The following is a 17,954-nucleotide window of genomic DNA, read 5'->3' on the forward strand; positions in this document are numbered from 1 at the left end:
CAACCAGACATCATTATATTTATTTATTGTATATTCCATAACTTGATTATGATACCAGTATATAACATATGCATAAGTGTACGATACTTTTTCCCAAGCTGTAAGCCTGTAAATTTTATTTATGACGAGCTCATGGTTGCCTCGATTTCCTCAACTGTCCTCGGCACGATCGCAAAGTTCTCGACGCCAGTTTTAGTGATCAGCACATCGTCCTCGATGCGCACGCCTCCAAATCCACGGAAGCGGTTGAACACCTCCACGTTGATGTACTTGACAATGTTTGGATCGGCCAAGGCTTTGTCCATCAGCCAATTGATAAAGTAGCAGCCCGGCTCGATGGTCACATACATGCCGGCCCTAAGGATGCGGGCAAAGCGCAACTTGCTCAGCCACGGTTCACTGGGGCGCTTGGGTTCCGCAGGTAGATATCCGCCCACATCGTGCACATCCAGACCGATCAAATGGCCCAGACCGTGGGGCTGGAATACTCCAGAAACACCTGCCTCGAGCATCTCCTCCACATCGCCCTTCAGCATGCCGCCCTCCTTGAGGCGCTGCAGCATCACCTTGCCCGCCAACCTGTGCATGTCTACCCAAGAGACTCCATCTCTGGCCGCCTCCGTGACAGCATTGCGGGCATCCAGCACAGCGTTGTATATGAACTTCTGGTCCTCGGTGAACTTGCCGTTGGCAGGGAAAGTGCAGGTAATATCTGCCGCATAGCCGCAATAGTTGGCGCCCATGTCGAACAGGCAGAGATCGCCGTCCTGGACGGGTCGGCTGTTAGGTGCTCCTGCGTGACCATAGTGCAAAATCGAGGAGTTCGTCCCACTGCCGCAGATACAGGTGTAAGAGGCGTGCCGGCAGCCGCCCACGGAGTAGGCGTGATGCAGGAACAGGGACTCGCCCTCGAACTCCATGCGACCGGGGCGCATGAACTTCATCACCCTGATGTGGGCGTCCGAGGAAACTTTGGCGACATACCGCAGCACCTCGATCTCCTCGGGTGACTTGATCACCCGGCACTCGGAAAGGATGGGATAGAGCAGATCGCAGTCGGTCACGTACTTCTCCTTGCCCTCAAACTCCGGCGGCTGAAGGGTGAGCCCGCTATCGCTGTTGGTGCCGCTCAGCGTGAGTATCAGCTTGGGCGACGCCCTCTCCAGATAGGTGTTCAGTTCGTCGGCGTAGCAGACCTTGTCCACCTCGTACATGTCCTTGAACTCCTGCAGGCCCAGCAGTTCGCCCATCCAGGTGCCGTACTCATCCGGAAAGCGGGGCACAAACAAAACGCTCTTCTGGTCGCCCGTCTTCACATCGATGGTGAGGACGCCATAGCAGCCCGGCTCCTTGACCCCGAACAAGTACTGGAAGTAGGACTCCTGCCGGAACACGTAGTCCACGTCGGTGTTGTACAGGCTCTTGTCCTTGCCGCCCTCAAGGAGCACCAGCAGGTTGCCCGCATCGAACTTCAGGCCCGGCAGGAGCTCCTTGAGGATGGCCTTCACGGCGCGATCCCTGTTGTCCCTGAAGAGAGTCATGGGCACTGCGTGGCCCGATCCCATCTGGTAGGCTGCCATGGTGTTGCGGGTGAGGACAAAGTTTAACTGGCGCACTGGACAACAATACGAGTGCTCAACCCAGTAAGATTAGCTGATAGCCGGGGCTAACAAAGGCAGTAAATTATGTGTGTTTTATCAGTGTTTTTTGTTGTTGTTTTGCAACAGTATGACCGATGGACGAACGCCAAAACAAACCAGTTTGAAAAAATTGTTTGCCGATCGTGAATTTAAGTTTAGCTGTTTTGTTTGCCGAATAGTACAAATACAAATATATCGAAGCATGTCCATTTGTCCACTATTTTTTTAAACTAGTTTTGTGACGTGATTTAAAATTAACTATAATTTAATAATACAATTTTTTAATTAACTTGTTTTAATATCATTTATAAATTGTAACTTAACAGATTCAAATAGCAACCTGCAGATAATCTTTCCAAAAATAAACAATTTTTAGAGAACGAACTAAAACAATTTAAGAAGTATTAAAACATTTAATAAAGTATGTAAATATATGGGACTCCCCTAATAAACAGAGAACTAGTTTTCGCGTGAGCTGGTTCCGTGGAGCAGAGAACTTCGATAATCTACGACATCGGCAGCATACCCAAGTCTGGTCACACTCGAGCTGGCTTTTATTGCAAATTTTATTTTCATAATTGAGAAGAATTTGCATTTTAAAGCGAGAAAGAAGCGGATTCTGCGTCCGAACTACAAACAAACGAACGGCCGACTTGTGGCAGCAGATTGTGGAACATAACCAGTATTACGTACGACCAGCGAACCCCAGTGACCCGTTTCCATCCCGATACCCAATGTCGGCGTCACAACGCGGCGGATGCAACAACAAATGAGTCGTTCTGTTCTGAGTCGATAAAGTGCTCGCTGTGTGGCCCGCCGATTCCAATGCGCCGCTAGCCAAGATCAGGAGCAGTTGGCGGCATGTCCAGTTCGGTGTTTACGGAGGCGCCCAGCGCCCGGCCGGCAGCAGCCGATGGCGACTCCAATCTGGTGGTGGTCTACAGCAAGAATAGAGTCTCCTTCGACGAGCGCGCCATCGGGAACATCATGGGTGAGTCTCCTGCCTGCAAGTTTTCATTGCTCCCTAACTGACACTCTTTTCCTGCAGAGGAAAAATCGATTTCCACCATTAGCGTGGTGCGTCTCACCTCGCCCACGCCCAGTATGGTGGACCAGGAGGAAGCCGAACGGCTGGAGGAGCTGGCCAGCTTCATGGACGCGGCCACCGACTCGGAGCTGGACAGCGACAACGGCAGCCAAACCGGCGGCGACGATTCCAGCGATGTTGACGCCCAGGACGAGGACAACCAAAACACCGGCGAGGAGAACAATGGTGACTCCACGGAGACGGATACCGATGCCCCTCGCACCCGCCGGCGTGCTGGCCGCAAGCCCAAGACCATCAAGAAGCGGAAACGACGCAGACCCAAGGAGCGACCCCAAATCGTGGGCCTGCGGGTGGAGCAGTTCTATGCGGACAACACGGCTGATATGGTTGTGAAAAATGCTCTGAGTAAATAACATACACATATGTGGTCAAAATGATCTAGGATATATTATCCGCATTATTCAGACCACAACTAAAAATAAAACCCCTGCAGTCTTTAACATATTTGAATTCTATTTACAGAGCTCGCCGGTGTTTCTATCTACAAGAGGACTCCGGAGACAGACGCTCTGCTGGAAGTTATCCGTAACGACCACAACTACACACCCTTTACATCGCCGGAGCAGCTTAAGAATCATAAGCGGGCCGAGAAGATGGCCATGGAACAGCAGGCCCAGAGCCGCAAGATCATTATGCAGGCTCCGGGAAGTGTCAAGCTTATCAATGCCAAAAAGCGGGTCCAGGCCATTCCCTTCAGTCCACTGCAAGTAAAGGTCCAGAGAGTATCCGTTAAGCCCCACCAAGTTCAGCAGCCGGCGCAGCTGCCATCCAAGGTGCAGGTAATCCGCAAGCCCATACAGCCGCCACTGCCAAGACAAAAGCCGGAGATTATGGCGAGCAACGTGGTGAATGTCAGGCCAAGGCCGACGCGCGCTCCCGTCAAGGTGATTGCTCCTGTGCAGGACTACATCGAAGACGACGACGATGCCCAAAGCTCGGACCCCGCTGACGAGGAGAACGCCGACAAGTCCTATGATACGGAGGAAATGAGCGAGGAGAGCGAGGACTTCCAGGACTCCGACAACGACAGGGACAGCGACATGGACTTCGATATGAGGCGCAGCGGCGGCCGGAACTCGAACAAAAGGAGGCGGGTGAGAAAGGTGTCAAGGCAAGCTCAAACGAAACCAGTAAAGCCTTTGCCGCCACCTCCAACCACACCCCAATACTTCCCCGAGCTAAAGAAACGCAAGGAAGTCGTAGAACAGAAGGCTCCTCAAATCGGTCAAATCATTCAGTTGCCTGCGAAGGCGACGCCCACTGTGTTTGCCCTCGGCAGAGGTCTCCCCAGTACCTCGTTCCTTAAGATCCGACCCACACATCAGACGCTGCAGGTCAGGAAACCTCCACTGCCAACGGCACCAGCAAATTCCAATGTACGCCGTACGCCTGCCGTGCACTTGGGAAGGATCGTAAACTCGCCGCAGGAAGTCAAGGAGATAATCATTAACAAGAACATGGCCAGTCCCAAGGGCGTGTTCACCAATCTCAACAGCCTCCTGGGCGAGAACAACAATGCGACCATCAAATCTTCGCCTGATCCCCTCCGACACCGGGCAGTCATGTCGCCCAGTACCCCAAAATCGAGCTACAGCCAGCAGCTGCCGCCCATTGTGGTCCCCGTTCCTGCCCAAGCTCCTACCCCGTCCAAGGGGTTCATGCCCATCGGTGTGGACACGGCGCAGTCGCATAAGTTGCCAGCCCAAATTGTGATCGAGACCCACCAGAGTTCCTCCGAGTTGGCGGCGGAGAATGACAAGCAGCTTGATCTAATCAACTCGATTGTGCAGGATGAACTGCTGAAGTCCACGCTCGTGGAACAGCCGCCAGTAAATGCGGACGAGGATATACCAAAACTTGTTAAAATGCTAGAGAGCACAGCGGCGGATCTGGTTCCCGCACCAGGGGCCATGCCCACGCAAAACTTTGCAGCTTCCGAGGTGCAGGGTGTACAAAATCTAGCTGGAGTAGATCACATTGACATCATGGCGACCGCTGACGAAGATGAGATTACGGCTGATTTCCTCCAGCACGTGGTCGGCCTCATCGAGGAGGACAAACAGTTTGAGGCGGAGGTGGTGAAGCAAGTGCTGGCCAGCACAGAGCCAGGAACCCTGGATGACATTGTTTCGTTGCCTACGCCCGTAATCTTATCACAAGCACCTACTGTTCAGGTAGGAGTATAGGTTCCTACATTTGATTTTAAAGATTAACTTTATAAATATTCTTTCAGACACAAGCGAACCTGCCCTCTCATGCAGTTCTTGCGGAGCCCATTCAATCCTCGTTGCCCATTGCCTGCAGTACACCCTCGAGGAGCGTGGTAACCCCTATGCCTACCTCAGCAAAGGTTGTGCGTGGGAACGGTCGGGTCATTTACTTGCCTCCCATGGAAGCGCCCACCACGCGTGCCAAGCGGCGGGCACAGGGTCCTCCAGGCTCGGGAGTAGCCTCGACTAGTTCTGGAGATCTGAGCAACATATCCTTTGGTGAAACATCTCTGGATTCAAGCATTTTTCAGCTGGCCAACACTAGTAGCCTTAGCAATGACAGCCAATCGGGAGTTGGGCCAAAACGACCCAATCCCAGAGAGCCATCGCTGGCCAGGCGCTCAACGGTGCCTAGACGATCGAAGAAGCTTAACACGAGTCAGAGCAATGATCCCGAGGCTTCAGAATCTCAGGAGGATGACGACGACCCTAACAAGTAAGCTTTTTTTGATTATTTTAAGTTGCAATTTTAATATCCATTTATCTTTACATTCTAGGCTCTGGTGTATTTGTCGTCAGCCGCACAATAATCGTTTCATGATCTGCTGCGACTTGTGTGAGGATTGGTTCCACGGTACTTGTGTAGGGGTGACCAAGGCAATGGGCACAGAGATGGAACAAAAGGGCGTCGATTGGAAGTGCCCCAAATGTGTTAAAAAGCAGGAGGAGAAGGTAATGTTAATTAGATTTCTTGAAGCTTGTTTACATTAACTGATCATTTAACTTTCCAGAGCCAACCACGGATAACGGACATGTTGCTCACCAAAACATCCGCACAATCCGAGGAAAAACCAAATGAAACCAAAGTACTCCCCTCGTCAGCGGAGATTGTTCAAGTTACGACCCCCTCAACGCCCAGAAGAACACTGCCTATGGGTTTTACCGTAGCCAGCACACCCATGCGTATCCCCACGATAAAGCCGGCCAAGAAATTCCCAACCGCTTCAATCCCTCAGCAGCAGCAGCAGTTAAACTTCATTAAATTGGGACCATCTCCGGTTAATCGCATATCGGAATCGATCTGTGTGGTCTGCAAGCGGCCGGCGAACTCCAATTCTGTTTATTGCGGGGAAGAGTGCATACGGAAGTACGCCCAAAACACCATTCACTTGCTCACCGCGAACAAGGGTCCAGATAGTCCGGTGCCACACAATGCCAGCGTCCAATCGCCATTGAACAACTCCCTGGAGGCGAAGAAAAACAAGAAAAAGGATTTGTTCGAGGACGTGTTGAGACAGGCGGACTCTGTATCGAAAGTGGAACGGGTAAGAAACTAACCACCATTTCAATAACTTGAATAATACAAGAACACACACACACACAGATAAATGTGTTTGAGCGTAGAACTGGTCGAGTAATTACCGGGCACTTGGCACCAGCCGCTCACCAGTTCCGGAAATGGCTTCAGGAGAATCCCACATTCGAGGTACTGCCGTCGGGAACTCTTCAGTCAATCGACCCAGAGGTGAGTCTGGTTTAATTGTGTAGGCAAAGTAAGGCATTGTTTGTATTTACAGAGGCGGCCTTTGAAACGAACACCTGAATTATCCACCTCCGCTGAACCTGTCGCACTGGCTGTCCCAAAAAAGCCACTTGAAGCTGCGACCAAGATAACCCAACCACTCGCAGTTCAGGTCAACCCACTGGGAATCTCTTCCGTGCGTCCCTTACCCAAGAAGGACAAGGAGAAAGAGAAGCCCTCGCCTCCAGCGCAGGTGGCCACTCCTAGTCGAAGCACAGGCAAACCCGAGCCAGTTCGAATCGGCATTCGGCGATCCCTGAGGGAGCAACTGCTAGCGCGAATCAAGGAGGCCCAAGCTGCGGAGCAGACCACAAGCCGGACAGCAAGCCAGTGGCTGACAGCGCTCGAAGTGGATCAATTCGTCAAGAGCGTGGAACTGGAAATGTTCAACTCGTTTGGACGAGACGTGGGAGCCAAGTACAAGGCCAAGTACCGGTCGCTTATGTTCAACATCAAGGATCGCAAGAACCGGACCCTGTTCGAGAAGATATGTGCCAAGCAAGTGGAGCCCAAGCAGCTGGTGAGAATGACACCTGAGCAGCTGGCCAGCCAAGAGTTGGCCAAGTGGCGAGAGGAAGAGAATCGCCACCAGCTGGACATGATCAAGAAATCTGAGCTGGACATGCTGTCATGTGCCCAAAACTATGTCGTTAAAACCCACAAGGGGGAGGAGGTGATAGCCACGAAGGTGGATGTTGCGCTGCCTGAAGAGGACCTCAACGAGTCATCAACAGTTGACACAAAGCAGACGTCGCTGGTAAGTGAACCAGATACCTCCATACTGGAACGTTCCACCTCCAGGGAGAAGTCGGGGTCTTTCAAGGAGAAGCGCCACAAGAGCCATAAGCACCATCACCGCAAACGGAGTCGGAGTCGTTCCAATAGTCGGGGTCGAAACGTCGAGAAGCGCCATCGCAGGCACCACAACGAAGGAGAGTCTGGTGGAGGAGAACGAGAGCATCGATCCCGCGAGAAGCAGAGCCGGGAAAGAGACGAGGTAATTCCCTCGCCCTTGCCCAAGAAGCGAGAGGAAAACGATCAATCGCCGGTGCCCAAAAAGGTGCCGGAAAAGAAAGCAGAGCCGAGTGCCTACAACCTGATCGATCAAATTTTGGAATCTGAGAAAACAGTTGAGCAGGCGGCGAATCTAGGGAAACCGAAACCGTCACCCAAGCCGCTTCCAACGCTTCCCAGTTCTACAAAGGCCACAGAGCCAACGGATAACTACTCCCGCTACGTGCAAGGCCTGACCATGAGTTCACTGTGGTCCGGCACGCTAAAGATGATCGACCTGGCCGACTTTGAGATGGTAATGTACCCCGTGCAGGGTAACTGCCACCAACTAGGCAACCTAATGCCCAGCCAGATGGACGTTATCGGCCGCATTACCCGCGTAAATGTTTGGGAGTACATCAAGAAGCTGAAAAAGAGTCCCACCAAGGAAGTGGTCATTGTGAATATATTCCCTGCATCGCCCAGCGAGACGCGCAAGTTCGATCTCTTCTTCGAGTACCTTGACTCGCGCCAGCGGCTGGGCGTCTTGGGAGTGGTTTCGGATCAGATTCGGGACTTTTACATATTCCCACTGGGCGCCGGCGATGAGTTGCCGCCAGCGCTGCAGACCTCGGAGTCGGTTCCCTTCTACGAGGACGCCCAAAGACCGAATACACTCCTTGGCATCATCGTGCGATGTCTGAGCAAGCGACCTGCAGAAGCTCCGCCAACGATACCATCAGTGCCTTCTCTGGTTCCCGTTGTAAGCAGCAAGGTGGCAAAGGTGAGCCATTTTTAACTGCAATCTTAACAAACTTTATTTAAACTACTATCTCCCTCGCAGAAATCTCGCAGCACGTTCACGGCCCAAAACAGCCTCAAACGCAAGGCAAGCACCCACTCGACCAGCTCCAAGGATGATGAGTTCGATATCGATGCCATTATCAAGGCGCCAATAGCAAAGCTGCAAAAGAGTAAGTATAAGCTGGAAGGGATTTGATGGTCTTACCCAAATGGCTGCTTTTCCAGCTGTACCTAAAGCGGTGCCCCCGCCACCGGTGGTGAACGATGCCGATGAGCCCTACTCGCCTGGCGGCTCTGACGACGAGTTGGTGCCGACTGCTCCAAGCGACCTCGAGTGGCGTGTGAATGAAATCAACAAACAAATAGCCGCGCAACAGATGGAAATAGCCGGCCTGCTTAAAGTGGAGCCTTCCGTAAGTGCTGAATTTAGATAGTTTGGCATTTCGTGGCTCTCATTTCGCTTTTCGTTTTCCTGCAGGGATCTGCTTCCTCATCGAATGTACTAGCCGGTATATCAATTCCACCAAATCTCTCGAAGATCCTGGCCAGCATCAAGGACAAGACGGACCTGCCCTCCAATGCTGACGAGGGGAATGAGGAGTACAATCCTGAGGACGCCATCACCACGACCAGTTCATTCAGTAAGTAGGCTGGTTTCCACTCAATTTCGAATATTATCAATGATTCCTTGCAGCAGCAAAGCCGAAGAGCAAAGGTCGTTTGGCGCATCTAAGTGAAGCTGAGCTTCTTAGCATGGTGCCGGACAATATGGCAGGCGTGATACCCAGCTCGTCAAAGACCCGCCAGCTTCCTCCACCGCCACTACCACCACCACCGCCGCCGCCTCCGGGTGTTTAGGAAGCTCCACCTGGAAGAAGGTTAACCCGCGCGCTAATCCTCTAATCGTTATTAGTTTCTGAATGAAATTCACGACACTTGCTTTGAAATTGTCCTCGCCTCTCATTGTGTACATTCTCATCCAGCGAGCTCTATACCATCTCTGTATTATATCTGGCCAACTGGAACCATTTAGTTTTCAAAACCCCACCCCACGCCAATTCGCACATTAACAGGATCATCATTCGCATTGCAATGCAAGTTAAGAATCGGTTTTCATTTCATACTCTATCAAATCCTGTACATTTCCTGGAAAATAAAAAATGCTACGTAACATTTGTTTTAGGGATACGATACTCGGACCGATTCTCTTTATTTCTGGCAGGACGCCTTAGTTGACCTCGCAGGGATCGTCCTTGCCGCTGAAGTGGGCGCACGTGATCTTGGGACCGTTGTGCACCCTGGGAATGGCGATCCGGAAGAGTGTTCCATGCGGCATGCACACACAGATCTTGTACTGGACACTGCCCGTGCGGAGTCCCAGCTCGGAGCTGACGATGGGGATGCGCTCCATGTCCAGGAAGATGCCCGTGCCGGCCTCCAGGACGGTGGCGCCCTGTGTGGAGTTTATCAAGACGTGGTGCTCGGCCTGGAAATCAACGGTGGCCCCGTCGAAGTAGACGCCCTCGGAGCCTTTGATGGCCATGCGTCCGTCGCTCTCCAGGACGAGGGTCTCGTCAATGGGACTCGCGATGCCGCTGGCACTCACCACCTTGGCCTGCAACGCCTCCACTCCGCCCGGAATGTTATACTGCGGACGGTGGGTGGTGAAAATGGGTTCCTTATCGATCGGGTCCTTGACCTCAAACAGATTCGTGGCCTGGACGAGGATGCCCTCCCTGTTCAGGACAATCCTATCGCGTTCGTTCGTGGCTCCATTGCCATTTCGAAACACCCGCACATTGACGCCGCCTTCTCCATCGCCGGCATCACTGCTGATGGTCACCGGGACGTCTGAGAAGCCGTGGATCTGGCCGATCGAGTTGGTCTGCACCCGCTCCAAGTCCGTGGAGCCGTAGAACTTGACCACATCCACCTCGGGAATCACTTCCATTCCCTGGACGCCTTTTCCCAGGCGCAGGACACCCACAATAGTGAGGGTCAGGATCAAATTGCCCACGGTCAGGACCAAGAGGAGAACCACGATGGTCCAGAAGGCGAAGGTGTTGCGCCCCTGGTGGCCGGGATGCAGGCGAGAGCAGCTGTCGCTGTTGTACTTCTCGTCGAAGTAGTCGCCCGTATCCGTCTTGGAGTCGTCGCGACAGAAATCCAAATCCGGAATCGTTGCCCCGATGGGAAGAGTAACGGACAGCGCGTTCTCCGAGTTGGCATCGTCGGAATAGGACGGCGAGGGTCCCCGGATAAAGGTGTTCTCAAACGTGTTCATCATTATGTCGGGATATTCTGAGTGTGTTCCTCTCGAAAAACCGTTTTCGCAATTGCTGTATCCAGTGGAATAAAAATAGTGAATGTACTTGTGAGGTATACAATTCTCTGACATGCGCAGAGATCCCAGGCCGCTAAGTTTTGAATATTTTCAATACAGTAATTTGGGAAGATATGTAAAATAATTTTATAGGATAAATTAAAAAACGGTTAATAAATAACAATAAGAAATAATTTATTATGTATGCACCAAAACGCTTTTTTAATATAACCCTTAAAGGCACTCTTTTAAATTTCTTTAATTTTCTATCTGGTTAAATGGTTTTAATAATTATGTTCGAAATTAGACTCAAAAGCATAAAAATAATTTAAATTAGCGATTTCTGGTGCCCCTGGTATCGTAAAAATTAACTGTTATTTGAACTAAATTATTTTGCAAATCAAACCTTGTTAGTTAAAATATAATTCATTGCTATATGTTTTATTTTTGGCATAAATTAAATCTTTTTATTGAAGGCAATAGGAAAATCTTAAGGAATATTTTATTAAATCAAGGCATAACATAAATATTTAAAAAATGCTGTAAAAGTGTAGAAATTCTTTAGGCTTAAGAAAATGTTTTAAAAACAAATGTTTCTTAAATGGATTGGAACCGAACTAGTTCCGTTTTAATAGTGGGCCTGCAGCCCTGGTTTACCTTGGGGGCTTGACTTTGGTATATTTCGAAGTTGCAGTTTCGGTCATACCACCTGTCTCCATTTTTGCAAAGATGTCCTTTAAGGTGAGCTTTTTGCCGAAAATTGGAATGCCACTGACTAACCCCAATTCCTCCACGATGACGCAGCCCATTGATCCGAAGCGCGACGAGATCCGGCGCTATCTGGAGCGCGGCAGCGTTCTGGACTCGCTGACCAAGATCTTCATACGCGTGATTAAGGAGCGGCCCGAGAATCCGATGGAGTACATCCGGAACCACATCGGCGTGGTGCGCCACCAGCACGACAAGTACGAGCGCCTGCAGCAGGACCTGCAGTTGGCCAACGACGAGATCCAGCGGCTGCGTGGCATCATCAACAGCATCAATCCGGAGGTGCTCCAGGGCCATCAGCCCTTAACCACCCCAACTGAGGTGGTGTCTTCGGAAGCGCAGGAAGCCGCTGCAGAGCCAACTGAAGTCGCCGAGCCCCAGGAGAACGGGGAGACCAGCCCAGAGAAACCTGGAGAAAGTCCAGCAGCCGTTGCCGAGGTTACAGCTGCCTTGGAGGCCTGCCAGGTGGAGGAGAAAGCGGAGGCTCCCAAGGAGGAGGTCGCCGCTCAGCCAAGCCCATCCGTCCAAGTTGAGGCCAGCAGCTCCAACGAGTAGATCTCGAAAGCCAGCAGCTCACTAGATCACACCAAAAACATCCCATTAGAACGCATCCATTTAGAACAAATGTTAAGTATTTTCCTAAATGTAAATGTAAATAAAGCGAAATTAAAAACTGAAGCGAATTATGGATTTTTCAAATGTTTATTGAAATCAGTTTCATAATTCATACACGTTTTATATCATTTGTTTATTAATACAAAGGATTATTGATAATACATATTAATAATAGTTAATTTTTAAAAAAACACATCTTAAAAATGACGGGGAGGGGGTCGAATTGATTGATGGCGACGAACGGAAAGGAGTTTTGGAGGCAAAATAATAAATTTCATTGATTTCGGTGCAGGTATTTTCCTGGGGGGTCCGGTCCATTTGGTCGGACTGCATGTGGACGAACAAAAAACTGATTCAAGGTCGAAACTTAGTGTTTATTTCACTTCTTGGCAAGCGTTCTCCTCTGTTCAACGATTTCCCTTCTTCGATTTTTCTCGTTTTGTTTTGCATTATACTCTTAAAGCCAAAGAGCGCTACGGGGCCCCCTTTCTATATGCATGCTTTTGTGACCGACTGAGCAGCTACTCTCCGTACAACTAATCCAATATTATGCTGGGTGCTCTGCTTGTACGGACCTGTTTACCTAGTGTTTAAAATTTGGACAAAACCTATAATCGCAGGTGTGGGTAGGCAATGTGTGTGCGAGTGTGGGTGGATGGTTGGTCGGTAGATATACCAATATATATATAAGTATATGCGGGGCTATTAAAAATAAATATGTATGTGGCTTTTAATCATGGTATTTGTCAATGTGTTTTTGTAATTGCGAATCAAATCTCAATGGGGAAAAGGAAAAACTTCATTCTTCTGCTTGGGACCCAGGATGATGTCCTTTGATCGAAGCGCAGCTCCTCCATGCATTCGCTGGCTGTCCGACTTGTTGAGGGATTTTCATGCGGATTTCGATTCGCCCCGGCTGCCGATGATAAGTGACCAAAAACAGAGATAAGGTTGGGGTGAGTGTGTGATTCACTAGGTGATTTGTTCGATTCTAGGCGTTAACAGCCCACACTTACGTTGCATCCATGATCTGATGTGTTGTTTCAAAGCATTTTATTTCTGATTGTTTTGTTTTTCTTGTGTTTGTTGTTGTTGTTGGTGTGTTTCGTTTTGTTTTGTTTGTTTCTTGGGTTGGTTGATTTTCTTATTGATTTGTTTTATATAGAAAAAGACTGCTCGTGGTGCTGCAAGTGTGTGATATTACTTTTTACGCTTGTCAGCCGGCTTGAGGATCTGGAACGAGCACATCAGCGTGTCGTCCACGGACATCATGGCTCCGGCGTTGTCGAACTCGCCGCAATAGTTGGGCGCCGAGAAGAGGGTGACCAGCTGGCGCTTGGCAAAGAACTCGTACCCATCCTCGACGACCTGATGGGCTCGGCAGATGAGATCGAACTCGTGCTTCTGCAAGAACTTGGCCACCACCTCGGCGCCGAAGGTGAAGCTGACGCCGCGGTCGTTCTCGCCCCAGCCCATGGTGTCCTTGTCGGGATCGGACCAGAGCAGATCGCACAGCAGTCCCTGGTCGGGCACGTCGGTGGGGCGCATGATGCGACGGATCTGCTCCATGGAGGTCAGATCGGGACTGAGGCCGCCGTGGCAGCAGAAGATCTTCTCGTCGACAATGGCCGCCACCGGCAGGCAGTTGAAGCAGTCCGTGAAGGTCTTCCACAACTTGATGCTGTAGCGACGCTTGCACTCGTCGTAGAATCCGTATATGCGATTGATGCTGGCGCACTCGTGGTTGCCGCGCAGCAGGAAGAAGTTCTCCGAGTATTTGATCTTGTAGGCGAGCAGCAGGCAGATGGTCTCCAGCGACTGCTTGCCGCGGTCGACGTAGTCGCCCAGGAAGAGGTAGTTCGACTCCGGCGGAAAGCCGCCGTACTCGAACAGACGCAACAGATCGTAGTACTGGCCGTGGATGTCGCCGCAGATCTTGAGCGGGGCCTCCAGCTCGAGCAGAATGGGCTGCGAGAGGAAGATCTCGCGCGACTTGAGGCACAGGGCCCGGATCTCGCTTTCCGAGAGCTGTACGTTCTTGCCTGGCCGTGCCCCACGCACCTCCAGAAGTCGCGATATTATGCTGTCGATGTTCATCACGTCGCCCATGTTTGCGTTTGCGTTTGCGTCTTGAGTCCGGGGAATTGGTGCACTGCTGCTGCTGCTGCTGGGTGTCGAGGTTGCCGCGAACGATGGTTAGTAGCGCCGAAATAGCCTCGAAATCTGTAGTTTCCCAAAACTATTTCTGCTAAATACTTTTCACAGCTAACTAGTATGAAAATTTCTCCAGTGTGTCCACATTACATTGACGGAGCAGCAGGAAGGAGCGAAACAGGCAGTTAGTCATGCCCCGACTCGCATGGTTGTCCCTGTCTCGCTTGCTCGCTGCCCTTCTGCGTCGTGCCGTTTTGCCTCAGTGCGAGGGGGATGGCTGGTGTGCACGTGGCAAAGTGGCCCCATCGCCGGAAAAAGAATGTCTGGCCAGACCCAAGACGCCATCTTATCTAGTCGATTATTTCTTAGGGTTGTGAATTTGGCGGCTATCGGGTAGGCGGCTGTTTATCGCTATTCAAAATCGTTAACTTTTGTTGCGTTGGTATTTCACTTTCTTATCACCTGCTAAAATCTTTTTTTGTCCTCTTGGTAAATTAAATTTAGGTTTAAACCATTCATTTTTAATTTTAAGACTTTACTCGATATGCCATTCGATAAGTTTGCCTGCCTACGCCCGTCAATCATTTAATTAACTGTTAAATTGGACGGTTTTGAAAATTAAAAATGCTAATAACCGATATTATAAGCGGAAAAGTGGCAAATGCCGTCTATGTTATTGCGGAAATCGGGCAGAACCACCAGGGCTGCATGGACACGGCCAAGAAGATGATTTCCGAGGCCAAGAAAGCCGGCTGCCATTGTGTAAAGTTTCAGAAATCTGATTTGACAGCTAAGTTTACGCGATCCGCTCTAGATCGTGAATATCTCAGCGATCACGCCTGGGGAAGAACTTACGGGAAGCACAAGGAGTACCTGGAGTTCTCCAAGGATCAGTACCGCGAACTGCAGGCCTACAGTAGGCAAATAAATGTTGACTTTACAGCCTCCGCCATGGATGAGGTAGTATCTGCCAATTAATCTTATTTGCTTGCTAGATCTTTAATAGAACACAAGCAACCTACTACTTTCAATTTTATTTTGATCTATTAGCTTGTGTAAATGATATTTATAAAATGTGTTCAGTAGGGTTCGAATAAGATTATATAAAAATGCTAATACCTAATATGAATGCTAGTAATCTTAATATTAAAATAGATTGACCTGATTAATTGATCACATTACTGATATTCTCGTATGACTCGACATTAAGTATACACTAAATAAATCTTTTTTTTAGCTACAATAAAAAAATTAATTTGATAAGACAGTAAGTAGAAGAGTAAGAAAGTAATACAACTTTTTTTTAGTTATTTTCAAAATTCTGTTACAAAGAATGGTTCTTTTTATCTGACTTTCATCTGCCCTTTTCGAACCCTATGAGAACAATATTGCTATTACTAGAAACAAAATTAATAATAATTCATACAATTTTTTTAGCGTTCTCTGGACTTTCTAGTAGAACTAAAGGTTCCTTTTATTAAAATTGGCTCCGGAGATGCAAACAACTTTCCGCTTCTTAAAAAGGCGGCCGGCTTGGACGTGCCTTTGGTGATCTCCACTGGAATGCAGACCATGGAAACTGTGGAGAGGATTGTCCAAACCATGGCGGAGTCTGGAAAACAGGACTACGCTCTAATGCATTGTGTTTCATCATACCCAACTGCGCCCAAAGATTGCAACTTGCAGTTGATACCCATTTTTAAGGAGCGCTTTCCCAATGTAGTAATTGGTTATTCGGGTCATGAGCTCGGTGTGGTCATAAGTCAGGCCGCCGTTTTACTCGGAGCACGCATAGTGGAGCGCCATTTTACACTGGACAAGAGTCAGAAGGGCTCCGACCATCGGTGCTCCCTCGAACCCCAAGAGTTGAAAGCTCTTACCACAGGAATTGATCATTTTGAACTCTCGGCAGTTTCCCTGTCTTCCAATGAATTATTACAAAAACTAAATGGCGGTCAGGAACTGAAGGACGCACTTCAGGATGTTGAGCATAAAACCATTTTGCTCTGCGAGTTGCCCTGCCGAAATAAGCTGGGCAAATCCATTGTGGCAGCTAGAAGTCTGGAAAAAGGTCACATACTGCAGTTGACCGACTTGGCCATTAAAGTTAGTGAACCCAGCGGCCTGACTGCGGAGGCCTACTTTGATTTGGTGGGCAAGGAATTAGCAGGCAACATTGGTGAAGATGAACCCATACATGGGAGTAGTATAATTACTTAGGGGTCAAGATTGTTCAAAAAATACGAAATGTGGAATATAAAATACAATTGTAAATGAATAGCCTGGGCTGTTTTACTCGGCCCCATCGTCGCTGCCCTCCTCCTCGTTCTCATTCTCGATCATCTCGATGTCCTCCTCGAGGTCGCCCTCCTTCTTGTCCGTCGGCTTCTCGTAGACAGCGGTCAGGGGAGAAACGCACACTCCGTTCCAGACGGACATTTCGCGCACAATGCTGGTATTGCCCTCCAGTCCCAGAATGTGTTTGTACCCGCCGTGGGCCAGCACGCGGAGCAGCGTCTGCGACGTGTAGCAGCACACGTCCTGCTGCTCTAGGGTCATGGCAGTGTGCACCCGAATGTGACCCGGCTCCGTGGGGTCCGTTATGCCAGCTGAGCCGGGCAAAAAGAGTCCAGCGGAGAGCAGCTGAAAGACGCGACGGAAAGCCAAATTGATGGGCAGTGCCTGACGCGACGGGTTGTTCATGATGGCCAAATGGGCGATCAGGTCCAGCATCCAGGCTGACAACGGCGAGAAGGCGTCAAAGCGCCTGGTGAGATCCTTGAGAATGCGAATGAGCACCTTGATCGAGGAGTGGTGGGCATTCTCCTCGAACCAACGCGTGTGCCGGATGGCGGCCAGATGGCTCTGCATTAGCTTGTGATCCAAGTGGATCTCCGGCTCCAGCTTGCGCAGGTTCTGCGGCAATGTTGCGATCAGAATGCGCACCTTGGCATGGACATTAGCGATGTCGAAGCCTCGCTCGTGGATCTGGATGGTGTGCTGGTCGCCCTTGGTCAGCACCTCAGTCTTCATGCTGGCCTTCAGGTCGGCCTCTACCTTCTTGGCCAGGGCGTCGACCGATTCCTTGGTGGGGAGAGTCTTGAGGATGACCACCACATCGGCCACATTGTTGCCGGTTAGGATGGTACCCTTCTTGAACGAGCCCACCTGACGCACCTCCTCCAGTTGCTGTACATTAAACATGTGATATAGATTCTATATAATCCGCTAAGAATCATAGAGTACTTACACAAGTGGTCAGATCACCGGGAGCCACCACCAGATTGTCCAGCACAGCCTGCACCTTGGTCACCAAATTGCCGATGGCCGTCTGCTCGCTGGGAGTGGGACTCAAGTCCTGGTTGCGCTTCAGCAGGGCCTGAAATGCAAATAGAGATCCCATTGAAGTCGGCATGGCAACGCATGTGCGTTTATTGATTTACCGCAGTCAGAGCCGAATCGTCAACGGAGCCGGCGAGTGGCACCTTGGGAAAGAAGACCTCCGCTAGGGTCAAGTCGAAGGGGTGGCGGGGCACAAAGGTCTTCTTGAACGGCGGACGGATGCCCCCGCGCATGGGGCGTCCACCTCGGAGAGCTCCACGAACCATATTCCTGTGGGGATGAATTTTTACTTATTTTCGCAACGCCGGAGCGTTCTGTTTTTCTTTGAGGGATGAGAACAGTGTGACCGTAGACAGACAGGCTAAATATACCACGAAATAGGTACTACGGACTTTCTTAAACGATAGATGGATAA

At 50.1% G+C, this 17,954-nt stretch overlaps 7 protein-coding genes across 7 annotated transcripts; 3 read left to right on the plus strand and 4 right to left on the minus strand.

The window, feature by feature from the left end:
* Positions 1–10: 10 nt before the first annotated feature.
* LOC119560346 (xaa-Pro dipeptidase) lies at positions 11–1,736 on the minus strand. The gene has a single exon (XM_037873742.1). The coding sequence runs from the start codon at positions 1,578–1,580 to the stop codon at positions 120–122; it is 1,461 nt and encodes a 486-aa protein (XP_037729670.1). The 5' UTR covers positions 1,581–1,736; the 3' UTR covers positions 11–119.
* Positions 1,737–2,138: 402 nt separating this feature from the next.
* Positions 2,139–10,865, plus strand: LOC119559840 (death-inducer obliterator 1). Its single transcript, XM_037872933.1, has 13 exons — positions 2,139–2,631; positions 2,689–3,093; positions 3,211–4,922; positions 4,982–5,454; positions 5,516–5,690; positions 5,750–6,283; positions 6,343–6,483; positions 6,536–8,317; positions 8,378–8,507; positions 8,563–8,750; positions 8,816–8,978; positions 9,032–9,215; positions 9,521–10,865. The coding sequence occupies exons 1-12, from the start codon at positions 2,502–2,504 to the stop codon at positions 9,193–9,195; spliced, it is 5,997 nt and encodes a 1,998-aa protein (XP_037728861.1). The 5' UTR covers positions 2,139–2,501; the 3' UTR covers positions 9,196–9,215; positions 9,521–10,865.
* On the minus strand, positions 9,511–10,658 carry LOC119559841. The gene has a single exon (XM_037872934.1). It carries the CDS (start codon positions 10,622–10,624, stop codon positions 9,566–9,568), a length of 1,059 nt encoding a protein of 352 aa, XP_037728862.1. The 5' UTR covers positions 10,625–10,658; the 3' UTR covers positions 9,511–9,565.
* A 401-nt stretch (positions 10,866–11,266) lies between the features above and the next one.
* Positions 11,267–12,112, plus strand: LOC119560337 (c-Myc-binding protein homolog). The gene is made up of 2 exons (XM_037873729.1): positions 11,267–11,401; positions 11,465–12,112. Exons 1-2 carry the CDS (start codon positions 11,390–11,392, stop codon positions 11,981–11,983), a joined length of 531 nt encoding a protein of 176 aa, XP_037729657.1. The 5' UTR covers positions 11,267–11,389; the 3' UTR covers positions 11,984–12,112.
* Positions 12,113–12,157: 45 nt separating this feature from the next.
* LOC119560336 (serine/threonine-protein phosphatase alpha-2 isoform) lies at positions 12,158–14,362 on the minus strand. The gene is made up of 2 exons (XM_037873728.1): positions 13,060–14,362; positions 12,158–12,959 (listed from the first exon to the last, which is right to left on the minus strand). Exon 1 carries the CDS (start codon positions 14,150–14,152, stop codon positions 13,244–13,246), a length of 909 nt encoding a protein of 302 aa, XP_037729656.1. The 5' UTR covers positions 14,153–14,362; the 3' UTR covers positions 12,158–12,959; positions 13,060–13,243.
* A 424-nt stretch (positions 14,363–14,786) lies between these two features.
* On the plus strand, positions 14,787–16,445 carry LOC119560851 (sialic acid synthase). The gene is made up of 2 exons (XM_037874510.1): positions 14,787–15,157; positions 15,635–16,445. Exons 1-2 carry the CDS (start codon positions 14,822–14,824, stop codon positions 16,415–16,417), a joined length of 1,119 nt encoding a protein of 372 aa, XP_037730438.1. The 5' UTR covers positions 14,787–14,821; the 3' UTR covers positions 16,418–16,445.
* On the minus strand, positions 16,374–17,893 carry LOC119560850 (interleukin enhancer-binding factor 2 homolog). The gene is made up of 3 exons (XM_037874509.1): positions 17,641–17,893; positions 17,448–17,576; positions 16,374–17,386 (listed from the first exon to the last, which is right to left on the minus strand). Exons 1-3 carry the CDS (start codon positions 17,803–17,805, stop codon positions 16,490–16,492), a joined length of 1,191 nt encoding a protein of 396 aa, XP_037730437.1. The 5' UTR covers positions 17,806–17,893; the 3' UTR covers positions 16,374–16,489.
* Between the last annotated feature and the right edge of the window lie 61 nt (positions 17,894–17,954).

Source organism: Drosophila subpulchrella, unplaced genomic scaffold (assembly GCF_014743375.2).
Source record: "Drosophila subpulchrella strain 33 F10 #4 breed RU33 unplaced genomic scaffold, RU_Dsub_v1.1 Primary Assembly Seq354, whole genome shotgun sequence".
NCBI lineage: Eukaryota > Metazoa > Arthropoda > Insecta > Diptera > Drosophilidae > Drosophila > Drosophila subpulchrella.

Coding starts and splice junctions, on each gene's coding strand:
- LOC119560346 (XM_037873742.1), bottom strand. CDS start 1,580: ATGGCAGCCTACCAGATGGGATCGGGCCACGCAGTGCCCATGACTCTC.
- LOC119559840 (XM_037872933.1), top strand. CDS start 2,502: ATGTCCAGTTCGGTGTTTACGGAGGCGCCCAGCGCCCGGCCGGCAGCA. Junction 4,923..4,981: donor CACAAGCACCTACTGTTCAG/GTAGGAGTATAG, acceptor ATATTCTTTCAG/ACACAAGCGAACCTGCCCTC. Junction 5,691..5,749: donor TTAAAAAGCAGGAGGAGAAG/GTAATGTTAATT, acceptor TTAACTTTCCAG/AGCCAACCACGGATAACGGA.
- LOC119559841 (XM_037872934.1), bottom strand. CDS start 10,624: ATGATGAACACGTTTGAGAACACCTTTATCCGGGGACCCTCGCCGTCC.
- LOC119560336 (XM_037873728.1), bottom strand. CDS start 14,152: ATGGGCGACGTGATGAACATCGACAGCATAATATCGCGACTTCTGGAG.
- LOC119560851 (XM_037874510.1), top strand. CDS start 14,822: ATGCTAATAACCGATATTATAAGCGGAAAAGTGGCAAATGCCGTCTAT. Junction 15,158..15,634: donor CAGCCTCCGCCATGGATGAG/GTAGTATCTGCC, acceptor CAATTTTTTTAG/CGTTCTCTGGACTTTCTAGT.
- LOC119560850 (XM_037874509.1), bottom strand. CDS start 17,805: ATGGTTCGTGGAGCTCTCCGAGGTGGACGCCCCATGCGCGGGGGCATC. Junction 17,577..17,640: donor ACGATTCGGCTCTGACTGCG/GTAAATCAATAA, acceptor TTTGCATTTCAG/GCCCTGCTGAAGCGCAACCA. Junction 17,387..17,447: donor CCGGTGATCTGACCACTTGT/GTAAGTACTCTA, acceptor TTTAATGTACAG/CAACTGGAGGAGGTGCGTCA.